The following is a 15,884-nucleotide window of genomic DNA, read 5'->3' as shown; positions in this document are numbered from 1 at the left end:
CAACACCAGACCTATAGGTAGCTTGGGGTAGAAGCTGGAATGGAGCTTGTCAGCATACCTCCAACCCAATCTTCAGGAGGTCAGCCTGAAGACAAGCCCAGAACTGCCCCTTCTAAGGCAGGAACTCTCCACATCCTCTTCCTCTCCACCCAGTCTCACCCTACCCTTGGAAATGAAGAAACAGGATCAAGATCAGCCTTAACTGGCTCAAAGGCAGGAGGGGTGCTAACAGGAGCTCACACAGTAGCAAAGTTCCTGGAGCACAAACCCCGCCTTTCCATGGTACAGAAATGCTAGAGCTTCTGTGAAGGCGGCGGGACTGACAGTCATTCTTTTTTGACATACGATTCCCTCCTACCATTCATTCCCAGGAACCTTAAGAGATCAGGTAAACAGACAGTCAGAGACAATGCATTGTAATAAAGACACTGCTTTTATTTAGTTTGATATGTTTCTATACAGAATGCAGAAAACACATCTTAAAATCATATAGAAGGAAATAAAAACACATCAGTGGTTGGTGAACACTTGAATGTGAGATTGGCTCTCCGTCTCAGAGTCCAATGGCCATCGCCAGCTCAGGGCTCAGGGAGGGGGCTGTCTACAAAGGCATTGTTGCTGTTGTTATTCTGTTCACTGCCCCATTGCCTCCAGTTGCTATGACGACAGGCCACTCTGGGCCAGCCTCCTCTCTACATGGCAGTGCCCAATGGTGGGGTTGCTAAGAGCAACAGAGCTATCTGGAAGGCTTTCCAAAGCCTTTACCTGGAATACTGGGATTTACTTATTTATTATTTATTTTTGATGAGGTCACCAGAAATAATTTCATCAGGCTAGATTCCTGCTCCTGACTCTGGGAAATCAGGCAAACTCCAGCTTGGACCAGAGCTTGGAGGCACAAGGCCCATTCACCAGGCATCCATGAAGCATTCATCTGCAGACTCCCTCATGGGGCACTGCTCACTGTAAAGAACCCTGCTGGGAGCTGAACAGGAAGGGCAGGCTCTGTGGAGAACACAGGAGGAACCACCCTTTGGAAACAGCACATCCCTCCTACCAGCCTTCCCCTCCTGAGACAGCATACCCTCTGCTAAACAGTCGATATGGCTTAGAAATTACTGCTCCGTGTGCAAAGGGAGCCTGGGTCCACCCACCCACCCTGGATCAGGGAAGGGATACATTATTGCAAAAGGCATTCCTCCCTAAAAGGTACCCAAAATAACTCAGACATCAAGAAAAGGCATGCTCAAAATGGTTTCTTCCAAAGGAGGAGAATCAAAGCAGAGTGGGTGCCCCTGAGTCATGGGACAGAGATGCAGACGGATGGACGGTGTTCTGCTAAAAAAAGGCAAAGGAAGCCTCTGTGTAGTCCAGAATTTAATCCATTAGGAAAAGAAAGGGGGGAGTCAAAATGAGCAAAGCCATCAGTTCCATGGAATCAACACTAGGAGCTTGTACAAACTGCGGTTAAGCATCACCAGTTTTTAATCTTTTTTTTTAATAAAACAATTTGAGGCTGTATAAAAACTTTAGTAAAAAATTAGCTTTGAGAGCCCACAGATTTCTATTATGAACTATTGCTGGCATCCTCCCCAGCCACCAGACCTTTTCCAGTTGTTCAGGCCCAAGGCCCAGGACTGGAGCGCCAGAGAAGAGGGGATGGGTGCATGGGGTGGAGCTGTGGACTGTTGGGACAAAGTGGCCAAGGTCAAGTGAGGAAAGAGCATCACATGACATAAAAATATTGCATCTTCACCAAAATGTCCCCCACTGAGTGTTTCAAAGACCATGATATTCCTTTTAAGAGGGAAGAAAAAAGAAAAACAAAACAAAAACCCACAGAGAAGTGAAAAAAAAAAGGTTGATGTGGTCGAGTCCTTCGACCTTCCCAGGTGCCCCTACGAGCAGCTGGACCACCCTGGAGCACCTAGGTTGGGGGCCACAGCCACCAATGCCTCTTGGAGTCCCTTTTCCACAGATATGATGACCCCTCAGTGGTAGGCCACTAACGTGCATGGGGTAGAGGTCAGGATGTCCATGGCCCAAGAGGCCCCTCCAGCTTCCAGCCCCTGGCAACAGCGGGAGAGCAAACCCAGCACCAGGGCCCTGGCACCAGAGCCAGGACCAGGAGGCCCTCAGTCAGGCTCTGGGGTGTCAGAGCAACCAAGTTGACATAGTGTGAAAAAATAGGATTCCTTTGATAAAAAATACTGTCCCTTGGTCTTCTCTAAGTTTGAAACACCCTGGGAGCTTATTTTTAGCAAAGCAATTCCCCATACCCACCCAAAAATTATACGTACAAGTTTAGGTAAACAGCAGATTAAATGTAAAAACTTAACCTTAACTTCTGAAAGTCCTTTGAATTTAATCTTTAGCTACTGTTTTCCATGTTACATCCTGCAGCTAGACACACGTGAATAGAAAAAACAGTACAGTTAGTGTTAAAGGCAAAATGCAGAGAGCTGGGGGCCACCCAGCACTGCCTGCGAGTTCATTCACGGTTCCTCGCTCCCTCCTTCTACCTCTACTCAAACAGTGCTTTCAGAGCCAGCCATCAAAAACGCAGCGAAGAATTTTCTATGAACAAACAAAAAGCTGTTAGGCAAAAAATAAAAATAAAAAAAGTCCCCAAAGTCTCTCCAGCAGCTTTGGGGTTTGGGAGGACCAGAGAGGGCGGGCTTGTCCAGGCCCTGTGTGTCAGTGTGTGCTAGGTCAGGTGTTGGCTACCGGTGGGCAATGGTCTGTGGGCCACCGGTCTCTACAGACAACACCAAGTTGTCTCCAGGCCCCTGCCCTACCCCTGCCTCCACCCAGGCGCTTGTGGGTTAAGGGGGGACATACGGAGGGGGTGATCGGTATGGGGTCATGTTCTTGGGGCGGGAACCCTTGCCCTCCATGGGAGCCGTGAAGGGCGGGGGCGGCTGGTAGGGAGGTGCATTAGGATCCTCATCCCGCAGAGGTGTGTACTCTCCCACAGTGTCCTGGTTCAGAGGAGTGGTCTCGGGCACACTCTGGTTGGGGTACTCAGGAGGTGGGAGGGGAGCCTTCTCTTCCTGCAAGATGAGTGGCATGCTGGAAGAGGGCGGGGGCTTGGAGTCATCAAGCTCATCGGCAAAGATGATAGGCACCCCCTTCTTGATAAAGGTGGCCTGGTCCTCAAGGGTCAGCTTGCCCTTCCGCTTCTTGCGATAGCAGATCATGGCAATGATTCCGGCAATGAGCAGGATGGCTGCAACCACAACAGCTGGAATGACTGTGTGCAGGTAAACATCATCCTCACTGCTCTTCTCAGGGTCCCTGTCTGGAGCCTCTGTGACTGGTGCTGCTGAGGTTCCAGGAGAGGGTGGTGCCACGGGGATAAATTGTAGGTGCCGACAACTGCCAGACCCTGTCACAGCAATACTCACAGCCTTAAAGTCAGGCTCCAGAGCGTTGGAGAAGGCAGGCCGAGGTTTCCCATTTTCATCAGCAATCCTGCGGCTCAGCCCTATGATCTGCTCCTTGGGGCAGGGCTCCAGGGGCAATGTGTTGTTGGTCCATTCCACCACAATAGAGCCACGGGTAATGTTCTGAAGGGTGATAGTGCTGCAGTTTCGGTCCCCAAAGGCAAAAGCTAGCTTTTTTACCAAAGCAATTTTCTTGTGGATGTCATTCACCACTGGTGCTGGGTCACCGGCAAACTTGGCCTTGAACCGTGCAGGAGCCTTGTCTCCTTGTGGGCGCTTGTGAACATGGATCTCGAAGGCATCCACAGCAGAAAGGCCCCCTTTGTCTGTGGCATGCATGAAATACTCATGCTTTCCCACATGGCTGCTATCAGGCAGGCCGTACATGAGCTGGCTGTTGCTGTTGAACTGAACCCAGGACTTCTCGCCTACCAGTTGCTGCTCTCGCAGCTTCAGGGTCAGCTTAAGCTTGTCAGTAGTGGTATCCTCATTGTCGTAGAAGGTATCTGATGGAATTTTCACCTCAAAGTAAGTGCCCACCCAGGCATCTACCCTGTCAATGTGGTTCTTGAGTTCTGGTCGCTGGTTAGGTTCTCCACCACGGGGCACTCCACTGGTGGTGGTGCGGATACGAGTAGGTGGGGAAGCCGTCTCCAATCTGGTGATGGGTGCTTTGGTGGTAACTCGGGGTACTGGTCGAGGTGTACGTGGTTTTTTGGTTGGCCTTCGAGTTGTGGCAGTTGAGGAATCAGTTGAAGGCGTCACTGGTTTTGGCGTGGATACTCGTGGCTTCTTGGTGGTGGTTGCTGGAGGAGTAACAACTGCTGTGGGCTCTACATAGCCAGGAATGGTCAGTGTTGGCCGAATCTGGCCAGGAACTGTGGTGCCAGCTTCTGATACCCGAGTAGGCTGGATAGGGCCCAGGGTTGGAGTCTGAATAATGGCACCTCGAGTCCGAATGGTGACTGTGGGCTTCCCAGGAACGGGATCCCTAACAGGAGGAGCCATGGTCTCTGTTGGAGGTGCAATGGCTGGAGATGTGGGAGTAGGCACTATCCTGGATGGTGGCTCCTGGATGGCCGTGGTTGGGGGCCCAATGGCAGTAACAGGTGTAGGTGTAGCATGGATCTGCCTCCGGATTCGTTTGGGGAGAGTTGGCTTTTTATTGGCAATGTGCCAACCCACCACGGGATAACCAAGTTGGGCAGACATAGCACCCTCCCTAGCAGGAGTTTCTACACCACGAATGTCAGGCACACTATTCTGGTTCAAGGAGCAGCCTAGCTTCCAGGAGAGCAGAGCCCCATTCTCTACTACTTTCTTTGCATTTCCTGGGCCAGCCATGAAGGCTGACATGTCAAATAGTCTATTATTTACTACAGGTACCAACTTCATGTTGTGAAGTTCTACTTCTGAGAAGCTCTGCATTCTGTTCAGGAGATCAATCCTTTGCTTTGGGGTCATCTTGGTAAGGTCAGCATCCAGTATCACTGTAAGGACAGTCACTGGCTCATCGGCAGCACAGGCAGAGGACACTACTTCACCAGGGTCTGATGAGGCTGCCCGTATAGACTGTGGCTCATTGTGGTCTTCAGGGTAGACCTCGATAGAGAACACACTGGAAGTCTGGGGGACATGGCTTCCATTGGCTCCCAGGCGTGCAGCACTCACTGAGATGTAATGTACACCTTTATCGGTGTCAAGGGGGAGGCCTTCCAAGGTGTGACTGTGTGGGTCCCAATGTAGCCAAGACGGCAAAGCCTCCTTCCCTGCTGCAGACACCTAAAAGAAACAAGTGTGAGCTATAAATGCTATCATTGTTGCATGACCTAAAATGATCACATCACTATAGTAAACCACTGGCCTAATCTGAGTTATGTGACAGGCTGAAGGAATAATTTATAATTCCTGCTGAGAAATTCAACTCATCACCTCCAAAGAAGAGTAATAATGCCCTGTTACATGGTACAGAAGACTGGGACTATCAGATGGGCTATGCACTGGAGACACATTAATACACACAGGTTAGGATGCCATGGACCTTAACAATGTATAGACTTTGACTGGGAATGATAGTGCACAGCTCTAATTCCAGAACTCAGGACACTGAAGTAGGAGGAATGAGCTGAAGGTCAGTCTGGGGTACAGTTTGAGACCCTGTATCTAAAAACAAACAAGGCTAGAGAGGAGATGGCTCAGCAGCTAGAGAACAGAGTGCTCTTCCAGAGGACTGGGGTTTTGTTCCTAGCACCCACATTGAACATCTGTAACTGTAACTTCTCTACACACAGCTGTGAGCTCTAACTCCCTCTGGCCTCCTCTAGCAACTACACATATGTGGTGCAATGAACTCATGCAAGCAAACATACAGATACATGAATAAAACCAGTGAAAACATGTAACTTAAAAAAATAAAGATTGTGGTGGACATTCATGAAAGTGATATACCCTACTACCAACTTGCCTGCTCTTACCTGTACGCCAGGTTGGACCATCTTATTCCCCCTGAAACACCTTTTCCAATCCCCCCACTACTCTTCACAGACACATGTTTACCTTGCCTACACACAACAGAAATGCACATAATTCTGGAGATAAGGAAAGTCGACACTCTAGAATGACTTATTTTACAATCATCATTAATGCACTAGGATGGGAAACACATTTTTTATAAAATAGTGTAATGTGGTAGTTTGTAACTGGCCCCCATGTCATAGGGAGTGGTACTATTAGGAGGTGTGGCTTTGTTGGAGTGGATATGGCCTTGCTGAAGAAGGGTGTCACTGTGGTGGGTGGGCTTTGAGGTTTTCAATGCTCAGGATACCAGCCAGTGTCTCAGTTGACTTCCTGCTGCCCGCAAGATGTAGAACCCTCAGCTACCATTTCAGCATTTCGTCTGCCTATATGCTGCCATGCTCCCACCATGATGGTAATGGACTGAGCCTCTGAAACTCTAAGTGAGCCACCCCAATTAAATGTCTTACTTCACAACAGTTGCCAAAGTCATGGTGTCTCTTCACAGCAATGAAAATCCTAAGACATAACGATTGTCTAAATTAACCCCACTTCTCAAGAAGAACTGAGGACTAAAATCAACTATTCTAGAACATGGTCTGCCAAAGCAGTCTCAAAGAATCTCTGATCTCGGGAATGCGCTCAGTTGATAGCCTAGATTTTACCAAGTCCTGGGCTTAATTTCCAGTACTGAATAAACTGAGTATGTGGATACATAATGAGTCTGATTTAATGTGAAAAACATGAAACCCAGAAGAAGGGGGATCCTCTCAAGTGTCTAAGTAGAGGTTTCAGAGTGAGTCCGGTATGAAAAGAAACACACAGCAGAAGCCTTTGACACAGAAGAGAACTAAGGAGCTCAATGCCTTATCATCCCCCAAAGAATCGTTCAAACTTCCTTCAGAGTGCAAGTCCCTTTCCATAGTGACATAAATGGAGATACTCAGAGCACCCAAAGGAATTTCAACACAGAAACATCTATCAGCTGACAAGAGAGAAATTAATACTTGCTTCTGGCCTAGGCCCCATCTTCGGCTCCACTCAGTTTTGTGAAACACATACTCTTGCCCCTGCTGTAAGAAAGGTCACTCATTCTCTGCTCTGACTCAAGGTGCTTTTAGCCCCATGGTCCTGCCCCAAGTCCAGAGTCACAATGGCCCACAGAGGGCACATCTTCAACCTACTCAGGGACTGTTCCTAATTTAAGGCAACTTCTTTTTTTCTTCTTCTTCTTTTGATTTTTCAAGACAGGGTTTCTCTGTATAGCTTTGGTGCCTGTCCTAGAACTCGCTCTGTAGACCAGGCTGGCCTCCCAAGTGCTGGGATTAAGGGTTTGTGCCACCGTCGCCCAGCAGTCATAGCTTCTTAACCCAGACCTATGGAAAAGGAGTTAAAGCCATGCCTCCTGGGCACCCCATTAGCTGCCTAGGTCTTCTTCCTGCCAAAAAACCAGGAACCTGAATGTGTTCACACATAAGCTTTATAGCCAGGACACATTACACCAGAGATTTTTTTACTTAATTTCTACCCTTCAAACTGCTTCAAACAGACTTGTTTCATCCAATAAAACATCTAAGAAACTAACTGACATTATGAGAGACAGCACTAGTAGGGATGATCTCCATAAACATGACTGTTTTCTAATCCATGAAAAACACTACATATATTTCCCTAAACTCATCTAATTCTTTCTCTTTTTTAAAGATTTATTTATTTATTTATTATGTATACAGTATTCTCAGTATTCTGTCTGCATGTATGCCTGCAGGCCAGAAGAGGTCACCAGAACTCATTACAGATGGTTGTGAGCCACCATGTGGCTGCTGGGAATTGAACTCAAAACCATTGGAGGAGCAGACAGTGCTCTTAACCACTGAGCTATCTCTCCAGTCCTAATTATTTCTTTTTTTAAAATTTCTTCTGACATCCTGACCCGACCGTTGTCTCCCCTCCCTCCCATTTCCCCCTCTACGTCCCCTCTCCCCCAGATCTACTGTTTCTCCATTTACCTTCAGAAATAGCAGGCCTCCCCAGGAATATCAATTGAGGTGTTTTGCCTGCATATAAGTCTGTGTGCCATCTGCAGGCTGTGACTGCTGAGGCCAGAAAAGGGTGTTAGATCGTTTGGAACTGGAGTTACAGGTGGCTGTTAACCAGCATGTGTGTGCTGGGAATCAAACCCAAGCTCCAACAATAAATATTTTAACTGCTTTAAATGAAAAGTCTAAGCTTGAAATTTTTCAGTTCATCATGTTATATATGATAGTAGTTATATAGGAAGTTATAAAAGCAAAGGTTGAGCAGTCTTACTTTGTAAAATAATCAGTTAAAAGATAAAAATCAGGAGCTAGAGCAATGGTTGAGTGGTTAAGAGCACTGGCTGCTCTTCCTGAGGACCCAGGTTCAATTTTTATACCACATGGTAGCTTTTAACCATTTGCAACTTCAGTTCTAAGGACTCAACACCCTTTACTGGCTTTCATGGGTACCAGGTACAGTCATAGTACACAAACATGTAGGTGTAGGCATAGTACCCATACATATAAAAATAAGTATCTTTTTAATTAAAGTAAGTGATGAAAAAATTTAAGGCTGAAATGGTGTGTTCATAGAACCATAAGATAGTTTACAGTGATTGTTGGGAATAGGGGAGCTAAACAGAGGGACAGTGGGTGAACTGAATGCGGACAGGCATTCTAGCCACTTCAAAGTGTTTCCTAACCCCACTCCATCCCAATGCCCACTACTGGAACAGCTGCTCACTTAGAGCACAGAGAAGACAGGAAAGACAGGGAAAACAGAAAAAGGGGTAACAAAAGGCCTGGAACAACTCTGGCTGATGCCAGCTAAGGACAAGCCACTTGCAGAGCTGGCAGAATTCAGGATAGACTCAAGAACATCCACAGGACATGTCTGAGTGCTTCAGTAGCATGAGTGAGTGAGCAGCATGGTGCTTCTGCTAGTCTCTATCCAACTACACAAAGTCCTTTATAACCCAGAAAACAGAAAGGTCCCACTTCCTCAAAGCTTCCCAGTCTAGCTATTATACTGACCCCCAACAGACAAAGTTTTGATGTCAAAACAATTCATTTGGAATAAACTCAGCCATTCTATGGCCAAGACTCACATACTGCCAGTCTTGGAAGCTGTGCTAGCTTAAGTTCTGTATCAACTTGACACGGCTAGGGTCATCTGGGATGAAGGAATCTTCATTGAGAAAATGCCTCTAGTGGACTGGCCTGAAGTCAAGTCTATAGAGCAGTTTCTTGATTGATGATTGATGTGAGAAGGTCCAGCTCTCTGTGGGCAATGCTACCCCTGAACTGGTAGTCCTGGTGCTACAAAATGCACGCTGAGCAAATCACAAGGAACTATTCAGTAAGCAGTACTCCCCTATAGCCTTTGTATCGGTTCCTGCCCTGACTTCCTTCAATGTGATATGAAAGTGTAAGAGCCGGGTGGTGGCACACACCTTTAATTCCAGCATTTGGGATGCAGAGGCAGGGCGGATTTCTATGAGTTCAAGGCCAGCCTGGTCTACAGAGTGAGTTCTAAGACTGCCAGGGCTATTACACAGACACCCTGTCTTGGAAAAAACAAAAACCCTAAGACTGAAGCCATACACTTAATGATGTCAAATAACATTAAAATGTTAATATCATGTAATATATGTAACAAACATGAACAAAAGCCTGTTTTTTTAACTCCATCTCCGACACTGTACATTTTACCAAATCATCTATACCATTCAATTTCAAATTGGCAGATAGTAATGAGAATTGCTGGCTTTAACCAGGTGAGTTGATTTGGGCCCATAGTCTTAGCTACAAGCAGGAGGATCACTTGAGCCCCAAAAGGAGTTCAGGACAGTATGTGGAGGGACATCTCAAAGGAGAAAAATATTTGAGAAGAAACTGGTATGTTGAGAACAAATTATTTCATTATTATTTCCAGTATCCTTTGTGTTTCTAGGCATGGCCTCAGGTAACCCAGGCAGGCGGGCCTCAACTTTCTACATAGCTAAGGATGACCCTAAAACTGTTATAATCCTCCTGTCTTGGCCACTCTTTTTTTTTTTAATTTATTTATTTATTATGTATACAGTGTTCTGCCTGCATGTACATCTGCAGGTCACAAGAGGGCACTAGATATCATTACAAATGGTTGTGAGCCATCATGTGGTTGCTGGGAATTGAACTCAGGACCTTTGGAAGAGCAGTCAGTGCTCTTAACCTCTGAGCCATCTTTCCAACCCCCTGTCTTGGCCACTCTTAAGCACTGAGATTACAGGTGTGTAACACCACAGTCAGTTCCGTGCAATGCTAGAAATGGTTTCACACATGCTAGGCAAGCATTCTAACTGAGCCCTCCCCATATCTTTGATAGACTTTCAGACCAAACCATGTCAGAAAAACAGCTAAGTCTCTCTCCATCCTGTTCAGATGTTTTCCTTTTTGAGGGTTCTGGCTTCTCAGTGTCCTGGAAGCCTGGCCACTTGCTGGCTGCAGACCACAGGAGGCCAACCCAGATCTACAGCCCCGAAGCAGGCACTGTCCTGGGTAATGGGTGTTCCTTAGACAGGAAGGAAGAGCACATCTTCATGTTAGAAAGTCCAAGTAGCACTTTGAATGGCAACAATTTGTTTTAACCTAAGGGCCAAAATACCTGATGTCTATAGGAACTTGGTTAAGTCACAGGTAAGCGGGCAACTTTGCATTTTCATTGCCACTTAGGGAAAGGTTCAATATGTCTGAAGGGCTAACTGTCCACAGCACAGAGTCTACTAGTGCAACACCATCCTGAGGACATATGTCCTGGGGTCTGGCTTACCACAAAGGTGCTTAAGGATAAAACATATCCTCTAGGGACGGTTGGACGGACAGACAGATAGATGGCCCAGTGATTAAGAGCATTTGCTGTTCTTCCAAAGGACCTGGGTTCAGTTCCTAGCACCTACATCAGATGGCTCACAGTGCATGCAACTCCAGTTCTTGGCAATCAGATGACTTTTTCTGACTTCTGTAAGTACCCTCTCTCTCTCTCTCTCTCTCTCTCTCACACACACACACACACAAAGAGAGAGAGAGAGAGAGAGAGAGAGAGAGAGAGAGAGAGAGAGAGAGAGAAAGAAAGATCTATTCTACCCTATCTAAGCAAGAGCCACTTATCTATAAAGCAATTCCTGGCAAGCTGAGGCTTTACCTAACCTGAATCTATAATATGTAAGATGAGAGAAAGGATTCTACCCTAGTGGAATTATAGGGCCAGACCCATGCTGGGCTCTACCAGTGCTGGTTTCCCACCTGCTCCTATGGACTGTGAGGAGACCCAGCAAACAATAAGGCTTCTGCTTAACAGCACCAAACCAAGGCTCCACTCCCCAGGCCTCTTCCCAGTTGGCTTTGGACCCAGTATAGTCAGTGAGGCCTTGATCTCTATTCACACTTGAAAACATCTAAAGGGTGCAGAAACGCTACAGGCAGGGGAAAGTCAGGGAATCAGAGGCAACTAGACAGAGACTCTTCAGACTCTCAGACTCTTTAGATTCTCCAGTTGGCCAAGACTCATTTGTCAGAGCAAGTGATGTTAAGAGTGGGGAGGGAGGCTTGCTCTAGGTAAGAACCCAAGACTAACATTCACCTTTTAAGTTTAAAACTGGTATCCTAGCCAGGTGTCATGGTGCACACCTCTCTATGAGTTCGGCCAGCCTGGTCTATAAAGCTTGTTCTAGTAAGACACTGTCTCAAAAACAAAACAACTAAAGACAAACACACAAACTGGTGTCCTCCACAAGACGTGGAGGACCTGAGCTAGACTGAGCCCCTCCTACAGACTAGCTCACACAGTAGCCAAAGGTGCTGTGCAAGTTGTCAAGGGAGAAAAACAATTAGGTCCCACCCAGCTATAACCCACAAAAATGACCAGCATGGCAAGATGTATCCAAAGGAACAGTAGTAGAACTTGGGGATTACTAATAGTCATCAAACTGGACTTAAGGCCCTCTCAATAGGAGGAAATTCACGCTTGGTACTATAAACCTAGCCAACTGCCCATGGCTGGTAAAATCATGAAGCCTAGATGAGAACCCATTACTGCCATCTTCCTAAACAGGTGCAATTCCCAAGTGCATTCTAAATATCTAGCCTCATGCCCACAGATGGGTGTGGTTCTCATTTCTTATTACAGAAATTTCTTTTTGCAGCAGTCAGAGACCATGGCAGAGACTCACAACTGGTCAGAATGCAAAGAACACTGACAATGGGGGCCAGTCCCCAACTGAAACATCTATAGCCACAACCCCTATACCTAAGGCGCAGGTAATGTCTTGGAGGAAGGGTAGGATAGAGTCTAGAAAGAGGAGGACCATGATAGCTGCTGCCAGATAGTGTCTACATACAACAGCGAGCTACACATATAAAATCTGAATAATATGGTTACCTAAATAAGACCTACACAATAGCAACATTAGTTGATATTCCAACAGAGAAATCACAAGGCCCCAACTCCAGATGAAGAGCTATAGGCAATGGCTGCTAAGAGGGGGAAAATCAGTTTTCTCCAGGAACAAACCCTGACAGTTTATCCAATACCCAGTGGCAGCACTAAACATGTATATGAACTTCACTAAATGAACTCAGCAGATTGCATTTATATATACATGTGTGTATATTATAACAGTAATAATTACGGAAGTCATGAATTTGAGAAGGAGTGGGGGTATATGCAAGGGGTTGGAAGGGGAAAGCTAAGGTGAAAAAAATGTAAATACAGTACTTTATAAAATTTTCAATAAATAAATGAATAACTAAACATAAAACCAAACAAAAAATTGGTATCCTAGATCCTGTACATTTATACATGAAATTTTGGCTATCTGTAGAGTTCCAGGTTTACTCAGAATGGGACTAGAGGGTGTAGTTCAGGGACAAAGAATTTACCTAGTAAACACGAGACCATGAGTTCTATCCCCAGCACCACAGGCAATAAAACTCTGGACTAGCTGTGCAATAAGACTAAATAAAGGCCACCATGCCAGAAGAGGCAGGAATCGGAGCTATGTTAGGTATTCCACAGCAGCAATAATGCTTTTGAGGGTGACATGCTGGTTCCCACCACGGAATTCTTGGAATTTCCAGTCACTTGGTCCGCCATGACAAACATCGACACTGTCCTGGAACTGTGAAAGCAAGGCCTACTGCTCTTGCAGCAGCCATCTTGGAAAGGATTCTTTGCAGGTGGTGGGCATATCTGCAGATGGCAAGAAGTACAGAAGGAAGCCCAATTTCTCTAGGCCACAGTCCACCTAAAAGTACATAAAGCTTTTTTGTTTTTTAAAGATTTATTTATTTATTATGTATACAATATTCTGTCTGCTTGACAGACCAGAAGAGCGCACCAGATCTCATTACAGATGGTTGCTTGGAATTAAACTCGGGACCTCTGGAAGAGCAGCCAGTCCTCTTAACCACTGAGCCATCTCAACTCCCTACATAAGGCTTATCAGTTCAGCAACAGTTGAATATCACATATTTTAAATGAAAGTAGAGCCCAGCATGGATGAAAACCATAAAGTTATCCCAAAACAGGGACAATCAAGGGCCTAGGGAGATGACTCAGCAATTAAGAGCACTAGCTGCTATTCCAGAGGACTAGTATTCAATTTCCAGCATGCAAACAGAGGCTCAATTATCTTTATAACTCCTCTTCTACAGGATCCAACACACCCTCTTCTGGCCTACACAGGGACTGCAAATACTTGGTGCACAAATATACAAGTATGAAAAACTCCCACATATGTTCAAAACAAGGAAAAAAAAAAAAGAAAGAGAAGAGATTCAAAACCACAAAATGTAGATAGCCCCATAGAGTTTCAAATACTACCAGGAATGTCCACAAGGAGTTACCTTAACTAGGGAAATGAGTTTCAAAAAAAAAAAAAAAAATTTATTTACTTTTTTTAGTTTTTCGATACAGGGTTTCTCTGTGTAGCTTTGGCTGTCCTGAAACTTGGTCTCTGGACTGGGCTGGCCTCGAACTCGAAAATCCATCCGGCCTCTACCTTCTGAGTGCTGGGACTAAAGGCATGAACCACCACCACCCAGCTAGATTTACCTTTTTATGTGTGTGAGTAGTTTGCCTGTATGTTTGCATGTGGACCACATGCATGTGGTATCTCAGGAGGTCAGAAGAAGGTATTGGATTCCCTGCAGTTATAGATGGTTTTGAACCACCATGTCAGTGCTAGGAACTAAATCAGATTCTCTGCCAAAATAGCAAAAGCTGTTAACTGCTGAGCCATCTCTTTACCCCCCAAAATGCCATATTTAATATTCTGATCCTTAGTCAGGTGTGGTGGTACATGTCTTTAATCCCAGGACTCACGAGGTAGAACAAGGAGGATCTCTGTGAGTTTGAGGCCAGCCTGGTCTGCATAGTGAGCTCCAGGACAGTCAGGGCTGTTACACTCAGAAACATTTTCTGTGTATGTGTTGAGGGAGGGTGGGAGTGATCTGCTTTAGTCTACACTGTATAAGATGACTATTAAGACATTCTTTATCTATGCCTTCTTACACATAAGACAGAACTCAGAAGACTGAGAATTTGGGGACAGATAGACAAGTGGGTAGAGCAGAGAAGTATCAATATGCACTAAATGCCAAAAAACATAACCAAAGGCTCTTACTCTCAACCCATACCCTTGAAGACATGGAGAAAGAGCAATTGAGTAGGAGTTTCCATTACTTACTCTTCAGCAAAAAGGTTTTATTCACAGTCTGAGCAAGCCAGTCAAATATAGCAAAAAGGACAAAAACTGAAGAATTAGCCTCTTGCTAGGGCTTAATTAATTTTAATGAGCTTCTGAACCCAAAAAACACATGAGTGCTATCATTCAGGGCAAACCATGCAGGAGCTGCAGGGAGGCAGACTCAGACATGAACTGACATTTTCATTGCTGGTAGTAGCTTGCAAAGAGTCTTGCAAAAAAATCTTGGTGTCAATTCCTTCATATTAATGAACCTTCAGGTGGCTCCTTTGGGTCTTAAGGTAGCATCTTCCAACAGTATACATCAAGCCCTGGGGTATAATTCGGGCCTTTCTGTGTTCCCTTAGAGACATACCAAGTGGATTTTTTTTTTCCTGGTCCCCATCAAAGCCTATACCACCTGCTCAAGCAAGGTCCCTACAATCTTTCCTTAGACCTGGTAATCACTGATATTTACCTTCAATTCTCTCCCCTTAATCAAGTCACTGAGCCAGGTCAACCTGCAAGGAGTCAGAGAAAACTCCCTGAATCACTCCCAAATGAGGTGGTCATAACCTTTTGTTTTCTTTGCTCAAGGAGACAGAAAATAATGCCTCTGATGGAGTCTGAGCCTCGGGGCCATCTCACACTCAGAATTGACCTGTCTGTACCATGAACTACACACAATAATAACCCAAATTTATCCTGTGACCTTCTGCAAATGATAAACATGGAAGTCTCAAGGCAGAGCTATATACAGGAACATACATAGGTCTAGCTTGAGGCCAGAGGATCAGACATCAGAAGTAATAAACCATGATGGAAGAAGAGGCAAGAGGCTATTCCTCTGCCCAGTAAAACAGAACCACAACTGCCAGAGAATAATCACTCGTCCCACTTCTAGATACAAAACTGTTAAAACTATAGTTGTTTTCTCCATAGTGACCAGGATCATAACATCACACTTCTAGCCCAGCCAGTACCCTCTGATGAGGTATGAAATTTTTATCTGATGTTAATTATTCTTCCCTAAAAATTATTTTAGAGTACTTGCTGTTTTTACAGGTGGTTCACAACTGCCTGTAACTCTAGTTTCAGGGAAGCTGATGTCCTCTTCTGGCCCTCTGCAGGTGTGTTCACATGTGAGGCAAATACACTTACTCAGGCATGAACATATACAC

General features: G+C 45.5%; 1 protein-coding gene across 4 annotated transcripts in view; it reads right to left on the bottom strand.

The window, feature by feature from the left end:
• Window positions 1-414: 414 nt before the first annotated feature.
• Window positions 415-15,884, bottom strand: part of Dag1 (dystroglycan 1) — a 65,150-nt gene continuing 49,680 nt past the window's right edge. For all 4 annotated transcript variants that reach the window (XM_085688848.2, XM_085688846.2, XM_085688847.2 and 1 more), the window contains one exon: window positions 415-5,228. In XM_085688848.2, the coding sequence (XP_085544974.2) occupies window positions 2,826-5,228 (2,403 nt within the window). In that variant the 3' untranslated portion in view covers window positions 415-2,825. The remainder of the gene's footprint in view (window positions 5,229-15,884) is intronic.

The sequence above is a fragment of the Myodes glareolus genome, chromosome 4 (assembly GCF_982192425.1).
Source record: "Myodes glareolus chromosome 4, mMyoGla1.1, whole genome shotgun sequence".
NCBI lineage: Eukaryota > Metazoa > Chordata > Mammalia > Rodentia > Cricetidae > Myodes > Myodes glareolus.
Note: the sequence above shows the minus strand (reverse complement) of the source record. Positions and strands in the feature narration are given on the sequence as shown.